General features: G+C 49.1%; 4 protein-coding genes across 4 annotated transcripts; 3 read left to right on the top strand and 1 right to left on the bottom strand.

The window, feature by feature from the left end:
* Window positions 1-600: 600 nt before the first annotated feature.
* Window positions 601-1,493, bottom strand: BDR25DRAFT_319573 (uncharacterized protein; the record flags this gene model as incomplete). The annotated part of the gene is made up of 3 exons (XM_033691838.1): window positions 601-1,111; window positions 1,170-1,368; window positions 1,421-1,493. The coding sequence occupies 3 exons, from the start codon at window positions 1,491-1,493 to the stop codon at window positions 601-603; spliced, it is 783 nt and encodes a 260-aa protein (XP_033540819.1).
* A 575-nt stretch (window positions 1,494-2,068) lies between these two features.
* BDR25DRAFT_307453 (uncharacterized protein) lies at window positions 2,069-2,530 on the top strand (the record flags this gene model as incomplete). Its single annotated transcript, XM_033690842.1, has 2 exons — window positions 2,069-2,263; window positions 2,423-2,530. The coding sequence occupies one exon, from the start codon at window positions 2,069-2,071 to the stop codon at window positions 2,261-2,263; it is 195 nt and encodes a 64-aa protein (XP_033540820.1). The 3' UTR covers window positions 2,423-2,530.
* An 849-nt stretch (window positions 2,531-3,379) lies between these two features.
* On the top strand, window positions 3,380-5,253 carry BDR25DRAFT_272334 (putative glutamate decarboxylase). The gene is made up of 3 exons (XM_033687308.1): window positions 3,380-3,547; window positions 3,598-3,921; window positions 3,973-5,253. The coding sequence occupies exons 1-3, from the start codon at window positions 3,476-3,478 to the stop codon at window positions 5,122-5,124; spliced, it is 1,548 nt and encodes a 515-aa protein (XP_033540821.1). The 5' UTR covers window positions 3,380-3,475; the 3' UTR covers window positions 5,125-5,253.
* A 3,145-nt stretch (window positions 5,254-8,398) lies between these two features.
* On the top strand, window positions 8,399-13,490 carry BDR25DRAFT_243903 (uncharacterized protein; the record flags this gene model as incomplete). The annotated part of the gene is made up of 4 exons (XM_033685832.1): window positions 8,399-8,771; window positions 8,827-11,153; window positions 11,305-11,827; window positions 11,875-13,490. 4 exons carry the CDS (start codon window positions 8,399-8,401, stop codon window positions 13,488-13,490), a joined length of 4,839 nt encoding a protein of 1,612 aa, XP_033540822.1.
* Window positions 13,491-14,322: the final 832 nt, after the last annotated feature.

The following is a 14,322-nucleotide window of genomic DNA, read 5'->3' on the forward strand; positions in this document are numbered from 1 at the left end:
TTTGCATTTTGCGTGCTAGGACTACTAAGCGAGCGCTCTAAACTGTAGAAGAGAATAGTTAACAATCCTCTTTTTCTCAACAACTATGCAATATTAATTAAAAAAGAAAAGGGGGTAAAAGATTCTACATGTAGAGGAGATACTACCATAAGACTCTTATAGATTTAAATTGTGTCGTTCTCATCAGAAATCAGAAGAGAGGAGCGTAAATATTGCAGAGCGCCAAGAATTTCGTTGGGTTCTTATACGCTCAATGGGCCGACTGCAATCCTGACCCTCACGTCGTACGCGTAAGCTCTCTGCTCATACTTGTTGTATCAACCCAACTCCTGATACAGGCCTGATTATTTCGCGACATCCACAACCCCAAATGTCAGGATTTGCATAACGAAGATGTCGATAATGAAGGCAATGTTACTGGCGTCTTGGATATCGTCTGCCATGGTATTGAGATAATAAGTCATTAGGATTATGTTTCTAATGGGTTCTGTCAGGAATAGACAGAATGATGTAGAATAATTTACTGATACAGAGGGCAGAATGACCCTAGGGAACGGTCTGTCCAAGTTCCCACGACAGATGTCTATGCTATAATGCTGGCTAGTCTATAACTCTAGGGCGCGGCCTTTCTCTCCCGTTGGAGTACCGGCGGATTCTGTTGCAACTTCTTTTCTCCACATGTTGATTCCTTGCAGTGGCCCGACTGAAAAATGCGCCACAGACTGGACACGTGAATTTAGGTCGTGCCTTCCCCTTTTCAACATGGTGCCGTAGGAGGTTGCTGCGGGTAGAAAAACTTTTACCGTTGCATCCATGCTTCCAGCAACGGGTTTTGGTGTCCAATGATTCGTCAAAAGTGATATTCATAGCATCTCCGAGAAAGTCTGCCATGACTTCGCCCAAGTCGTCACAGTGCTCAACTTCCCCTTTTGGTGAATCCACAAGCAAAATATCCATGCAGTCGTTAACGTGCCCGGAAATATCGTAAAGAGCCTGGTGGTCGGAGTTTGACGTTGATAAGCTACTACTGGTGCGAGGGGTGTATTGTTCCGGGCTTGGCTGAGCAGGGCGTGATTGAGCAGGGCACGCTTCTTCTTGCAGGTAAGGTACGCTCGGGACAAGTTAGCAGCTACCGTTGCAAACTATTACATGGGGATTACCTCACGTACCTTATCAGTAAGTCGAGTCGGTCCAAATCGCTTTGCTGTATAATCCTCGAACTCATGGAACGAGCTGTTTCCGGATGGCTTGCTGCAACGAGGTCAACAGCTCGGCGCTTTGATTGTAATGACCTCTCCATTATCCCCATTATATCCGGCCACAATGGCAGCGGAGCTCTCTCTTGCCATAAGAGATCTTTCAGTCCATCTTCCCCCAGTCAGCAATGCAATCGTGATAGGAATGACATCACAACGCGTACCATTGGCATCTCGCAAGCTCGAGATCGAATCACATATCGTTCTAGTAGTAGCTCGTCCCTCCTGTTTCTCCATGCTTGTGGAAAACCCTCGTTGCCGCCCACACCATCTGTACAAATACACGAAGGTTACCGGGTGTACTCTCCGCACAAGACTAATTGCTTGTGTGTTTCTCGTAACGAGCCGGGGCATCTGCTCGCCTGTAATATTGGTGTCAAGGTTAGTACACTGAGTAATGTTAGCATGCGACGAGGCCTAGTATATACGACCATGTACTATCGTGCAAGAATATCGTGGTTAGTACAGTAAGCTATTTTAAATCTTAGTGCTTACACGATAGGTGGCCGCCCACAATTGATCTGACTCTCAATAGAATGTGAAGCATCTTTCTGTTCGCTGACTTTCTCGCCACCTACAACCGATTATTGGTGACCTGAGGTGGCTCAGAGAGGTAAGGCGGGGTTGCCTCATTGGCCGAAGAGATTTTGCGGGGCCGTTAGCGCCCATCCTCCCGCTTATGCAAGGTCCTCTCGTGGATGGGTGGCTCGTTCAAGTTACTCCCTTGTCCGTGTGAAGAATCGGCTCGAATACGATATGCATATTTGTAAGCTGATTCCTAACAACTAGAGGTACCAAATCCCTCCCAAATTATGAAAACTCTAACCTGTCAGCTTACGTACAAGGAGCACGTTCGCATCTGGATCCTTAGAGAGGCAGGCTTCAAGCAGAAGGAGATTTCTCAGAAGCTTAGGAGACCTCTGCCCACACTCTCTAATTACCTTAGCGCACCAGAGACGCCAACAAAGCGACAAGGTCGCCGTCAAAAAATCTGTACACCTCTTTGAATTCTGCATGCGCTCCGCAACAGAGCATACAGGGCGGAGGCGGAAAACGCGTAAGGAGGTCGCCCATGAACTAGGAATTAACGTCTCTCAGCGTACGTTAATTGGTTTTTCAAAAGAGCAATACCATAGATGCGAGGCAACAGAGAAGCCTTTTCTTACACTAAGCACATAAAGGATCAGGAATTATAGGTGTGGGAGCACCTAAATTGGACTGATGAGCAGTAGGCTTCTTTGGGCTGGTATGACAAGTTTTCTGCGTGATAAAATACAGAGAAGTCTTCATGACAAGGCAAGCAGAAGACCAGTTCCTACCCAACTGCTGATTTCTGAAATTTAAAGGCTTTGGGTCTAAGGTGGTTTAGGCAATTAACCCTTTTAGTATCAGAGGACTGCTGCCGTTTGTTGAGGAGGATGCAGGGTGGAATGATGGCAAGCTCAACAGAGCTAGGAATTACAAAGCCGTCGTTGCCAGCAAACTCACCTGGGTTTGAACCTTGTTGAAAAACGTTTGGAGATTGCTATATTATCGCGCACAGAAACAGTGTCCACATACTGAGGTAGAGCTACGTCAATATCTTGCAGAAGAGAGGGAGAAATCAGCTTTAATAAATACTCGAAGTACAGCAAGAACATGAGGAAGCGCTGCTGGGGAGTTATCCAGGCATGTGGTAGTCGCACAAAATGGTGATCAGTGTTATTTTTCATGTAATTTATTTATAAAATTCTAGGCTTGATTATCTGATCAAACCTCGGGAAAACCAGCGGGAGCCCCTTGCATTAGAGGCCGGATCCGTACGGACACGGGCATGCATCTCATCTATTCGGTGAGAATGAAATACGGTGTTATTAATAGTGGGGTATACAAACAGGGAAATCCCGGGTGGTAGGTTTCTTTGGGCGCGGAGTGCATTTTCTTCTTACATAGTAGACGTACGTGTACTGTAACAGGTAAACAGCCGTGAAATTAGCTCGAAGCAGAAATTTGTTCCACCATCAGGCCATACTCCTTCTTTTTCTGTCTTTCTGTCGTATTATTCGTAATTTATTCCTAGGTATCCTGCTATTACACTATATCATTGAGTTTCGGTGCAGGGCTTCGTGTGGTGTCTTAGTCTACTTCTCTCTCGTGATCATTATATCTCTTTCAGCTAGTTAATATTCTGCTCTCTGCCGTTGTGTTGAATTCATACTGCTTTTTTCACCTCATTCAAGATGGGTTTAGAAAGGGTTCTTACGTCGGTCTCCCCAACTGCTAGCTCGGGTAGATACACTGAGCTTTCCAGCGTGAGTTCCTGCGCCATGAAAATTTTAGGTGAAGATACTCACTCACCCAGCTTCTGGAACTAGTAAAGGGAATTCTGCTCGACCATGTTGCTGAAGCAGATGCTTCCAATGCCGCGAGACAGTCAGGTCAGCGCAATGGCGCAATATCTCATTCCCAGGCCGCCGCACTTCTACCACCGGAGATCGTTTCCCAGCGTCTCAGCCTGAACCTCACCGATAAGCCACAGGGAAAGGATGGTCTTCTCGAACTCACGGACCGTATCTTACGATTATCTATCAACACATGGGATCATGGTTTCATGCACAAACTTTATTCTGGCACCAACCCGGTGGGAGTGATATCTGAGTTGATTCTCGCTATACTTAATACAAATGTAAGCCTAAAATGCGACATTTGTGAAATTGATGTTAAAGCCTTAATCCAGTCACACGTGTACACAGTCTCACCCGCATTGTCCGTTATCGAGAAACAAACAGGCCGTGCTCTAGCCAACATGTTTGGGCTCCGGGAGACATATTCTGGTGGCATTACGCAGCCAGGAGGCTCAGCCTCAAACTTCAACTCGGTACTCATTGCCCGACATCAAGCTATGCCATTCATTAAAGAGACTGGGATCTCGGGACAACAGTTGGTTATGTTTACGTCAGTCGACAGCCATTACAGCCTGGAGAAAGCAGCTCAAATGAGCGGAATTGGTTCTCAAGGCGTTTGCAAGATACCTACTGATGCCGAAGGGCGCATGTCCGTCCCCGCGCTTCGAAGGAGTATCCTTGATGCCAGTGATCAAGGCAAACACCCGTTTTACGTCAATGCCACCGCGGGTACGACCGTCCGCGGAGCATACGACCCCATTGACGAAATAGCTGATGTCTGCCAGGAGTTTGGACTCTGGCTACACGTGGACGGCTCACTGGGTGGATCAGCTATATTCACGAGACGGCAGTCATGGAGGCTGAAGGGGAGCGAAAGAGCGGATTCAATCACTATCAACCCCCATAAAATGCTCAGCGTTCCCATCAGCTGCAGCTTCTTGCTAGGGCGTGATTTGAGGCAGTTTCGGTCCTCTAACTCTATCGATGCCGGCTATCTCTTCCACGAAGATGCTCCTCTGGCTGCTGCAACCAACGATGCCGATGACACATATGACCTAGCGGAATTCACTCCACAATGCGGTCGCAAAGGCGACGCTCTCAAACTCGCTCTTGGTTGGGTGTACTATGGTCGAATTGGCTACGAGCGGTACGTTGATAACGCTTTTGACATGGCTGCATATCTCGCCGCTCTCATCAAGAATCATCCCCGAATGGAGATAGCAGCTGTACCTCAGAGTGTACAAGTCTGCTTTTATTACATGCCGTCTAGAATGACAGACAAGCATGATATGGCCGCAAAGCACAACACTGCAATCACGGCTTATATCAGCGAGGGCCTTCCAAGCAAAGGTTTCATGGTGGATTATGCTCCTGGCCCAGTGGGAAAGTTTCTGCGTGTCGTCACCAATGGGACAACGACAAAAGAGACGCTGAATAGTATGGTGAATGAAATCGATGAGATTGGCCAGTCATTCATAAAGTAAGCATAAATAGGCGACAAAAGACTTCAAGCTGGATGTTTTTATTCAGCAACTGGCTAATAGACTAGAAGCATGACCATGAATTATAGATACTTATTCGCAATGCAATACAAAAGGTTGACTAGAGATCCTAAATCATCATCATCGCGAACAGAGATGATCAAGTGATTATGTTAGCGTTTGATATTCATGTTATAACCTCTAAAAGTTGCCAATAGACTTGTCAACCATCAATCTAATCTTTATTCGAATATTCTTTAGTGCTAGTTCAATCGAGAGGGTGGGAAATGCTTGGCTGATTAATCAGATTGCGTCCCTACAATAAGGTTAGGTAGCGTAGGCGAATCTCGAGAACTGAGAGCTGGTTTCGAGATGTGATGAGAGGGACTACGCCTGATTCTGTTTCAAAATACTTACAGATCAGCATTAATTGGAGGATTCAATGTATTTGAGTTAGTAGGGCGTCTTTGCGGTACCCCTGTCCTCGAGACTAACCTACAGTCCCTCCGCAAAAGGACGCACACACTTTTCTACAACGCTAAAATCACTTCGCTTCCATACGAACTATCACACATTTAGGGTTTACGAGGAATAAATAGATCCCTTATCTCCTAATACTTTGTCAGCTAACCCTGGGCCTTAATGATACCCTGAATTCTCTCCAGGACGCCGTTAATAAGGTTGTCAATAGCGACCTAGGGGACCCGCCCTAGCGTTTTACGTATAGTTGATAAACCTCCTTAACATTGAAGCGTTAGGTAGAGATTAACAATCTGCTGCTTTAGAATCTCCGCGAGACATTTAATAGAGTTAAGACTAAGGAAGTACAGAGACTAGTTAATTACTTCAACTTAGGCGCAGAATGGGATCTCAATTACGCAGCTAGCGCGGCGCAGGCTTCTGGATTCCATCAAATCACGATAAGAAGCTTCCTCACAACAAGATAGTTAGGATCTATCATATATGCGGCTAGGATATGACTACTTGGTAATATGTACTATACCTGATCTACTTAGCATTGAGTTATCAATCAATCAATTACTTCGTAATTAAATACGACTTGAAGAGCTATCAAGTCAATCGAGTCAATTGCACTACTCGGCTTGTAGCAATCGATTCAAGTTCAGCTGAAAATGTTAATTGTTCTGCTTGCCTTTTGAGAACACTGCTATTAGGAGGAATTATCTATGCCCCTCGAAACCTGGGGCGCGGTGAGAACTATATACCATCATATTCTGCGGCCGTGCGCAGTCGACCACAGCACTTTCCCGTGATCTCTCGCACATGTTTGCAAGCATCTTGCAGACCTTCCCTTGGAAACCTTGCCACGTGTGCACCATGGGTCGGTGTTCGTGTTACCCCTCCGCTGTGGAGCCTTAGCGGTCCCAGCGGTCCCAGCGACAGTATAATCCTGTCCTATAACAGCATCCTTATGTCTGCTTAAGTTGTTTGATTAGTTGTACTGTCTCGCTATTGCTAAGTTGCATGTTGACCCTAATGGTTAGCAAGCTCCTTGTCTCTTATCAACCACAGAGGCTATCCGTAAGCAGGTAGGAGGTGTGCGCACCATTAAAGCTAACTCTTTTTTAGCCTGTTGCACTATCTTGATGATAGAACCAGGTAAGAAGCTCTTGTCATCTCGAATCAGTCTTAATATAAGTGTTGGTAAAGCCGGTATCTTAAGGGCATTGTGTTACCACAGCTCGCAAGACACCAGGTTTCGCGTAGTAACGGTATATGGTATGCGGCCAACGGGGAGAGAAGAGAGAGAGTCTGCCAAGAGTAGAGGCGGGTGTATATTCCGTCCCCTATGGATGGGGAAGCGAGAAGGAGAGAAGGCTGCAGGATTCTTCAGTATACTATGAGTTGAATGAAGAGTAGTGTATCCAGGAGCGTCGGGTTAGGAAGAGTAACGAGGTGGTATTGGATAGTTCAAGCATCTGATGCAGTACTATCAAAGAAAGGGCTCTCCATATAAGGGCGCGGTAAGAACTATATGCTATCTGTCCTTCTGGGGGCTCGCAGGTTTCTTGATGTACTCGTAATACTGGTCGAGTCCCATCCCGATTGCTGTGAGTCGCCTGCAAGTGGTTTCTTGGCATGAGCCGACGCCATCACGTAATTTAAATCACGTGGCATAATCGGATGATGAACTCATTACCCCTGAGGAGGCACTTGGCGATTCCAGCAACCAGTCTTGCCTCATCGCGGCCACTCTAAGCGAAGTCGGCCTCTACTAGCTTTTACCTACGGAGTAATACCAGCCTAATAATTGCCACAACACCGCAACAATCTACTGTATTTTGCATGATGAAACAGTATTATTAAGACTCGTCGCTATCTTCTGCATCTAGAAATTTCTACCTTACAAGTGCGCACGTAGCCTCTCTGCAGGATTAATACTTCTCTCCTGCCTGCTAGCACCATCGGGAGCGACGAGGTTAATTGGTGTGAGATGTGATGCCATCCAGTTCCCTCGGAGGGCTCCTCGATGCAGGACGTCGCAGGCTTTATCGATCAGCGATGGGCTGACCAGCAAATCGACGCGGAAAGACGCGCAATGGCCTGGAAGGAATGTTCCGGCCGCTAGCAGAAGTGCTCCGATGCTTTTGAGATGGAATTTCCAAGAACTGAGTTCTCCGCTTTTCTGAGGATTTTCTTTACAGTCTCAAGTTGCATGGTAGGATTTCGTGTTCGGAGTGACCGTTACGCCGTCCCCATCCTACGCTGTCAGCCTCGGGAGGGCAGATTCTCGCTTGAACGCCATGTGGCCCACTCGCGTGCTTTGGTATCAGCTCCAGAAGGTGAAGGTAGACATATCTTCTCCAGAGCGCCATACATGGAACTCATAATCTTCGACTGAAGGGCCTTTACCCCCTGACATGCACTGCATTCGCTCTTAGACAGCCGACAATCTCTCGTTCCACAACTAGCAGCCACTTCGAAATCAATCGTATTTTCCACCGCCTACTAACAGCTCAGCAAATATGGATTCGTACGAGGGCTTCTCTCGGCGACAGGAGCTGTGTCATACGCTGCTTATCGAGCTTCTGGCGTGTGTAGTTCTTTCCTCGTTCACGGTAGCGGCTACTAACCCCTGCCAGACACCAGTTCTGCTCGCCGGTGAGATGGACGGAGACACAAGACCTGCTACTGTCGGGATTTGGGACCCGAAAGACGGTAGAGATTGGGTAAGTTTGTATGTAGGAACTGCATGCGGGACATACAATGACTTCGTACCCCCACCTGTAGCCCGGCGGCGACGCTGACAACCATGATGAAGCGGACACGAGACCTCGTGTACCGCCCCTACGACACCGCGAATTCGATCTCGCGTGAGTTTCTGTCGCTGAAGCAGAATCGCGACGATGTGTACTATGTTGGACAGAAGAGAGTGTTGAAGGCTACAAGTGCGCCGAAAAAGGAAGCGCCAACCTCCGCTCCCGCTGCACTTGCCGTGCGGGAGGCCCCGGCCGCCCAGCCAGTTGTCAGCCCCCAACAAAGCCCTGTCCCCACACCCATTTCTGCGACTCCTATTGAAGACGCACGTGTCCAGGCAAAGGAGATTGTTACTGCAATTGTGTCTATCGCGTTGAAGAAGCCGGCCAAGGGCGTTGCATTTAACAAGTCGGTCAAGACGCTGTCGGGAGGTGAGTGGTAATGCAGCACGACGCGAATGGAACGCGACGGCTGACGACTTTATAGGACGCTCCACCCTTCAGAATGAGATCATAGGAGATCTGGACGCCGAGTTCGGCTCAGTACCAGATGGTGCAGAGGAATTACCGCTGAACGACCTTGTCTCAATTCTCCAGAAGAGCTTCAATGGCTCGCTGGGCAAGCGCACCAAGTCGCTCGTCGACAGGTTCTTCAGCGCGAAGATGCCCGGTGGCTTCAATCAGTCAAAGGCCCGCGACGCGCTGCAAGCCGGCGGATTTGGCGCAGGTCGGCAGGACTCCATCCTGCTGATGGCCATCCAAACCCCACCGGCAGCGCGTCTCGGTTCTGAAGCTGAAGCGAATGACTTTTGGTCGGCCACCACGAATGCTTACGTTTCTGCTGCCGGTATCACTATTGCCAAAGCTGCTGCTGCTGCTGCAGTCGCCCAAGCTGCAATCTCGCCCGCTGTTGACTCCAAGGCCTTAGATGCGCTGAACAAGCGTTCCAATGATTTTCATCGTGAGATCAGTGAGGCATATGCTCGCCATCTTGGCGACAACAATCATGCTGCAGCTGAGGAGGTTGCGCAACTCAAGAACGACATGCAGAGCATGCAAAACGAGCTTGATCTGTGGAACCTCGAGCATGGGAACGAGTACGCCAACGGAATCAAGCCGTACTTCGACAAGAGGAAGGTGCGAGTGTACGACTCCTTCTGGAACTGGGCTTTGCAAGACTTGTTCAAGATCTATCACGGAGTCCGCCAGGGCAATTTGCGCCTCGAGTCGGATGGGGTTGCACGGCGCCGCCACCACATTCTCAACTGCTCCAGCAAGCGCTTGATGAGCGTTCTGGTGCACATGATCGACGACATGAAGAAGCAGTCCGCTCGCTCCATTGTTGTCGAGCTTTGGTTCGAGGATCTGCTCCAGGACTGCATTGCCGCCATGAAGCAAGCGCCTACGTATATTGCTGGCAAGAGAATGACGGCTCCTCGCACCACTATCGATGCCAAAGGCGCTATCCACTTCATGGAGACAGTCGTTGCGCGTGCACGCTCGACCGCTCCTGCTCTTGCTATCACCCCCAAAGCCAAGGAACTCGAGGCTGGCATCATTTGCAAGAACGGCAAAGGACCTCTGCCCACCCACACTGGCTTCGGCCTGATGCCTCCCACGCCTTCAATGACCCCGAGTAAATCTCCCAAGTCTGACCTCGCTTGGCTTCTGGACTCTCCGACCACATGTGACACCTACTACCTCACGATCCAGCGGAAGTCAAATGGATCCTGGAACGATTCGGAGGAGTTGAGCACAAAGTATGGTGAAATTCTCCACCGAGCCATCTCGACTGGACTTGGCTTCCAGGGTAAGAACGTACTTGTCACTGGTGCTGGTAAGGGTTCAATCGGTGCGAACATTGTGCAAGGTCTCTTGTCCGGAGGCGCCAAGGTCATCGTAACGACCAATTCCTACACTAAGGCCACAAAATTCTACCAGAAGATGTTCTCGGAGTGGGGTGCTAAAAGCTCTTGCCTCATGGTCATCCCATACAATGCGGGCAGCTCCCAAGACGCAGCGGCCCTTGTGGAGTACATCTACAGTCTTTCTGATGCCGAATGGGATCTGGATCATGTTATTCCTTTCGCAGCTATCTCTGAGACTGCCAACGGCATTGAGCTCGGACCGAAGTCTGAGTTGGCTCACCGCATGATGCTTACAAACACTCTTCGTCTACTTGGCGCAGTGAAGAAGGCCAAGGAAGCGCGCGGCATCACCACCCGACCAGCTCAGGTCATTCTGCCGCTGTCTTACAACCACGGTGTTTTCGGTGGTGACGGTCTCTACTCAGAGTCGAAGCTGGGCCTTGAGGGCCTTCTCAACAAGTGGCATACCGAAGACTGGTCTGAATACCTGTCTGTATGTGGTGCTATCATCGGCTGGACCCGTGGCACTGGTCTGATGAACGATAACAACCTGGTCGCCGAGGGTGTCGAGGCACTCGGTCTCAGGACTTTCTCTCAGGATGAAATGGCCCTCAATATCATGGGTTTGATGACTTCGCCAGTCCTTGAAGTAACTCACATTGAGCCACTCCTCGCTGATCTTAGTGGTGGAATGAGTGTGGTGCCGAACCTCAAGGAGGAGATTGCTGCTATTCGCAAGGAGCTATCTGACATCAGTTCCAGCCGACGTGCTCTTATCAAGGAGCAGAAGGCGGAGTTCGATATGCCTCTTCTGGCGTCCAAGTCCACCACCCTTGCCCCCTTCAAGAAGCGTGCCAACATCAAGTTCGACTTCCCAAGGCTCTTCGACTACAGCCCTGAGATCGAAAAACTTTCCGCCTTGGAAGGTATGATCGACTTGGAGAAGGTACGTACATACAACTTTATCCTAGTACTCCTGAAACATTTCGCACAACTTCCAGGTTACCCTTAAACCATGAAAGGCCCTCGAGCTACTCTAGGCCTGTCTATGACACCCCCTCTTCTGATGACTATTTTGCTAACTGTACCGCCTACAGGTCGTTGTCGTCGTTGGCTTTGGCGAAGTTGGACCTCATGGCAGCTCTCGTACTCGGTGGCAGATGGAGTCTTTTGGGCAATTCACCCTTGAAGGCTTCATCGAGATGGCTTGGATGATGGGACTCATCGAGTACCAGACCGGCGAAGGTCAACCCTACAGGGGCTGGATTGAGAAAGACACCAAAAAGCCTATCAATGATGACGAGATCAAGCAGAAGTACGAAGAGTACATACTGAAGCACAGTGGTGTGCGTGTCCTGGACGCTCGATCCCTTGATGGCCCCGATCCTGCAGCGCGACAAGTCCTCCACGAGATTGACATTCAGCATGACTTTGCTCCTTTCGAAGTTTCGAAAGAAACTGCCGCGGACCTCCTTCGCGAGAATGGTAAGAAGGTCACCGTCAAGCCAAATGCTGGTGGTGATACCTGCATCGTCACGCTACACAAGGGCGCCCGCCTTATGGTGCCCAAGTCTTTGGCTTTCGACCGCACTGTTGGTGGCCAAGTCCCCACCGGTTGGTGTGAGTAGTTCCCTAGAATGATTTTAGCGTCTACTGATTCTTGTCAGGCGCACAAACATATGGCATCGCCGATGATATCGTCAGCCAAGTTGACCCTACCACTCTGTATGCCTTGGTTTGTACCGCGGAGGCTTTGTTGTCGGCTGGTGTCACTGATCCGTATGAATTCTACAAGTATATCCATGTCTCTCAGCTAGGTGTATGTGTAGGCTCAGGCTTCGGAGGTACTGCATCACTGCAAGGCATTTACAAAGAGCGTTTCATGGGCAAGCCGGTGCAGAACGATGTGCTGGCCGAGTCCTTTATCAACACTGGCAATGCATGGATCAATATGCTGCTGCTATCTTCCTGCGGACCCAATATTACACCGGTTGGCGCTTGCGCTACAGCTTTGGAGTCGCTGGATGTTGGCGTTGAGGTCATTGCCAGTGGTAAGGCCAAGGCTGTCTTTGTCGGCGGTTACGATTCTCTCACTAAGGACATCGCCTATGAGTTCGCAAACATGAAGGCGACTATCAACAGTGATGAGGATTTTGCTCGTGGTAGGACAGCCCAGGAGATGTCTCGTCCAGCGACCTCCACTCGCAGTGGGTTCGTTGAGTCTGAGGGTTCTGGTGTCCAGCTGCTCACCAGCGCGAAGCTCGCTATTGAAATGGGCTTGCCCATCCACGGTATCGTCGCCCTGGTTCGTACCGCAAGTGACAAAGCTGGCAGGTCACTCCCTGCTCCAGGCCGCGGTACCATCAACTTTAGTGGCGCTTCTAAGAGCAGCTTCGAATCCCCATTGCTCAACATGAGCTATCGCAGGCGCCAGATTGAGCTCCGGATGTCCCAAATCAAGGAGAACGAGCAGTCAGAGATCGAATGCCTCAACGATGAGATTGCTAGATACAAAATTGACTCTGTCGACTTCGACGTTGAAGCATATCGCCAACATCGCTTGGAAGCAACCGCCATCGAAATGAAGAGGCAGCGCTCCGATGTTCTCAACAGCTACGGGAACGAGTTCTGGAAGCGCGATTTGAAGATCTCACCCATGCGCGGCGCTCTTGCTACCTGGGGTCTTACTGTTGATGACATTCAGGTTGCCTCGTTCCACGGCACCTCTACGATCAAGAACGAGCTCAATGAGTGTGGGGTCATTCAGGAGCAAATGACCCAGCTTGGACGAACGAAGGGCAACCCAGTCCTCGCCGTTTTCCAGAAGCACCTAACGGGCCATCCAAAAGGCGCGGCAGCTGCGTGGATGCTGAACGGTGCTCTCCAGATTATGAACACGAACATGATACCCGGGAACAAAAACGCTGATAACATCGATAATGCGCTCGAGCAGTTCGACCACATTGCATTCCCTAGCGAGACAATCCATACTTCTCAGGAAGTCAAGGCCGTCATGGTCAGCTCCTTCGGCTTTGGGCAGAAAGGTGCACAAGCAATTGTCATTCACCCTAAGTATCTGTTTGCTGCCTCCGGCAGGGAAGCATATGAAACGTACCGGGAGAAGGTCCGTAGGAGGCAGAACAAAGCCTACCACCATTTCCATAAGTCGATAATGACGAACTCTATATTCCAGGCTAAGGATGACCCACCTTATGCTAAGGAGCAGGAGACAGAGTTCCTTACCAACCCTGATGCGAGATTGCCGATGGACTTGGAGCTGTAAGAAATCAGGGCTGATGTTTCTAATATATATATATTAAGTTTCTACGTTCCTTGTGCACGTTGCAGGTTATAGCTGGTGTTGGATGGATAGCTAGAAATTTACATAAACACTGGTCGCCTTTTCCTTTCACCTGTATAGCACGGAGCAATGCTGAAGATCCTTGTATAACGTGTGACTTATCCAGTCTCTCGCGCTTCATCACTACTGCCTTCGGCCTAGCCTTGCCACGACACATTGCTAAATTACTAGTTCGCAACGCTAACGTTGCACTACAGTCGTTTGCAACAGGGTATTTACTGTATTTTTTTCTCAATTAAAAACCATAAGGTCTCTCTTAGACAAGGCTGCGTCTAAAATAGAAGTTTAGCTAGCTGCTAGAGTACCTAAATGAATCATTTACTAGTAGTTAAACATGTTAAGGTCTATTAACTTGGGGAAGCTAGCAAATTTCTAACACTAGTATTAGATTTAATAAAGAAAAAGAGGTGGAGAAAGAAGAAGAATAATAGAAAGGTGTAAAGATGGGATGGTAAGTAGCACGGATAGCACTGAGAGCAAGCTTTCGGAGAAAGATAGGAGTGTATTGTAAGAGAGACGAATCGCTGCCAAGCTTCGCTTGTCAGGATTCATGCTTATATACGAAGCACAGGTCATACGACCTCCAAACAGGTCAGGTGAGGCCATACTGGCCCGTTCTGGGACATCCGGCCTTACATTATCCCCCCTCATAGTAGTCCTACGACTCGGAGGATAGAACAGATAACAATAGGCCCAAGTGGCACAAGAGAGTGTCACATGATGCCCCGAAGACTTGCTCCTGCCCATTTCAGTC

This window comes from Lindgomyces ingoldianus (assembly GCF_010093535.1).
Source record: "Lindgomyces ingoldianus strain ATCC 200398 unplaced genomic scaffold BDR25scaffold_51, whole genome shotgun sequence".
Classification (NCBI taxonomy): domain Eukaryota; kingdom Fungi; phylum Ascomycota; class Dothideomycetes; order Pleosporales; family Lindgomycetaceae; genus Lindgomyces; species Lindgomyces ingoldianus.

Excerpts from the sequence above, each read along its gene's own strand:
- BDR25DRAFT_272334 (XM_033687308.1), top strand. The coding sequence starts at position 3,476 with ATGGGTTTAGAAAGGGTTCTTACGTCGGTCTCCCCAACTGCTAGCTCG. Across the intron at positions 3,548-3,597 it reads GATACACTGAGCTTTCCAGC|CTTCTGGAACTAGTAAAGGG; the intron begins GTGAGTTCCTGC and ends TCACTCACCCAG. Across the intron at positions 3,922-3,972 it reads TCGCTATACTTAATACAAAT|TCACACGTGTACACAGTCTC; the intron begins GTAAGCCTAAAA and ends GCCTTAATCCAG.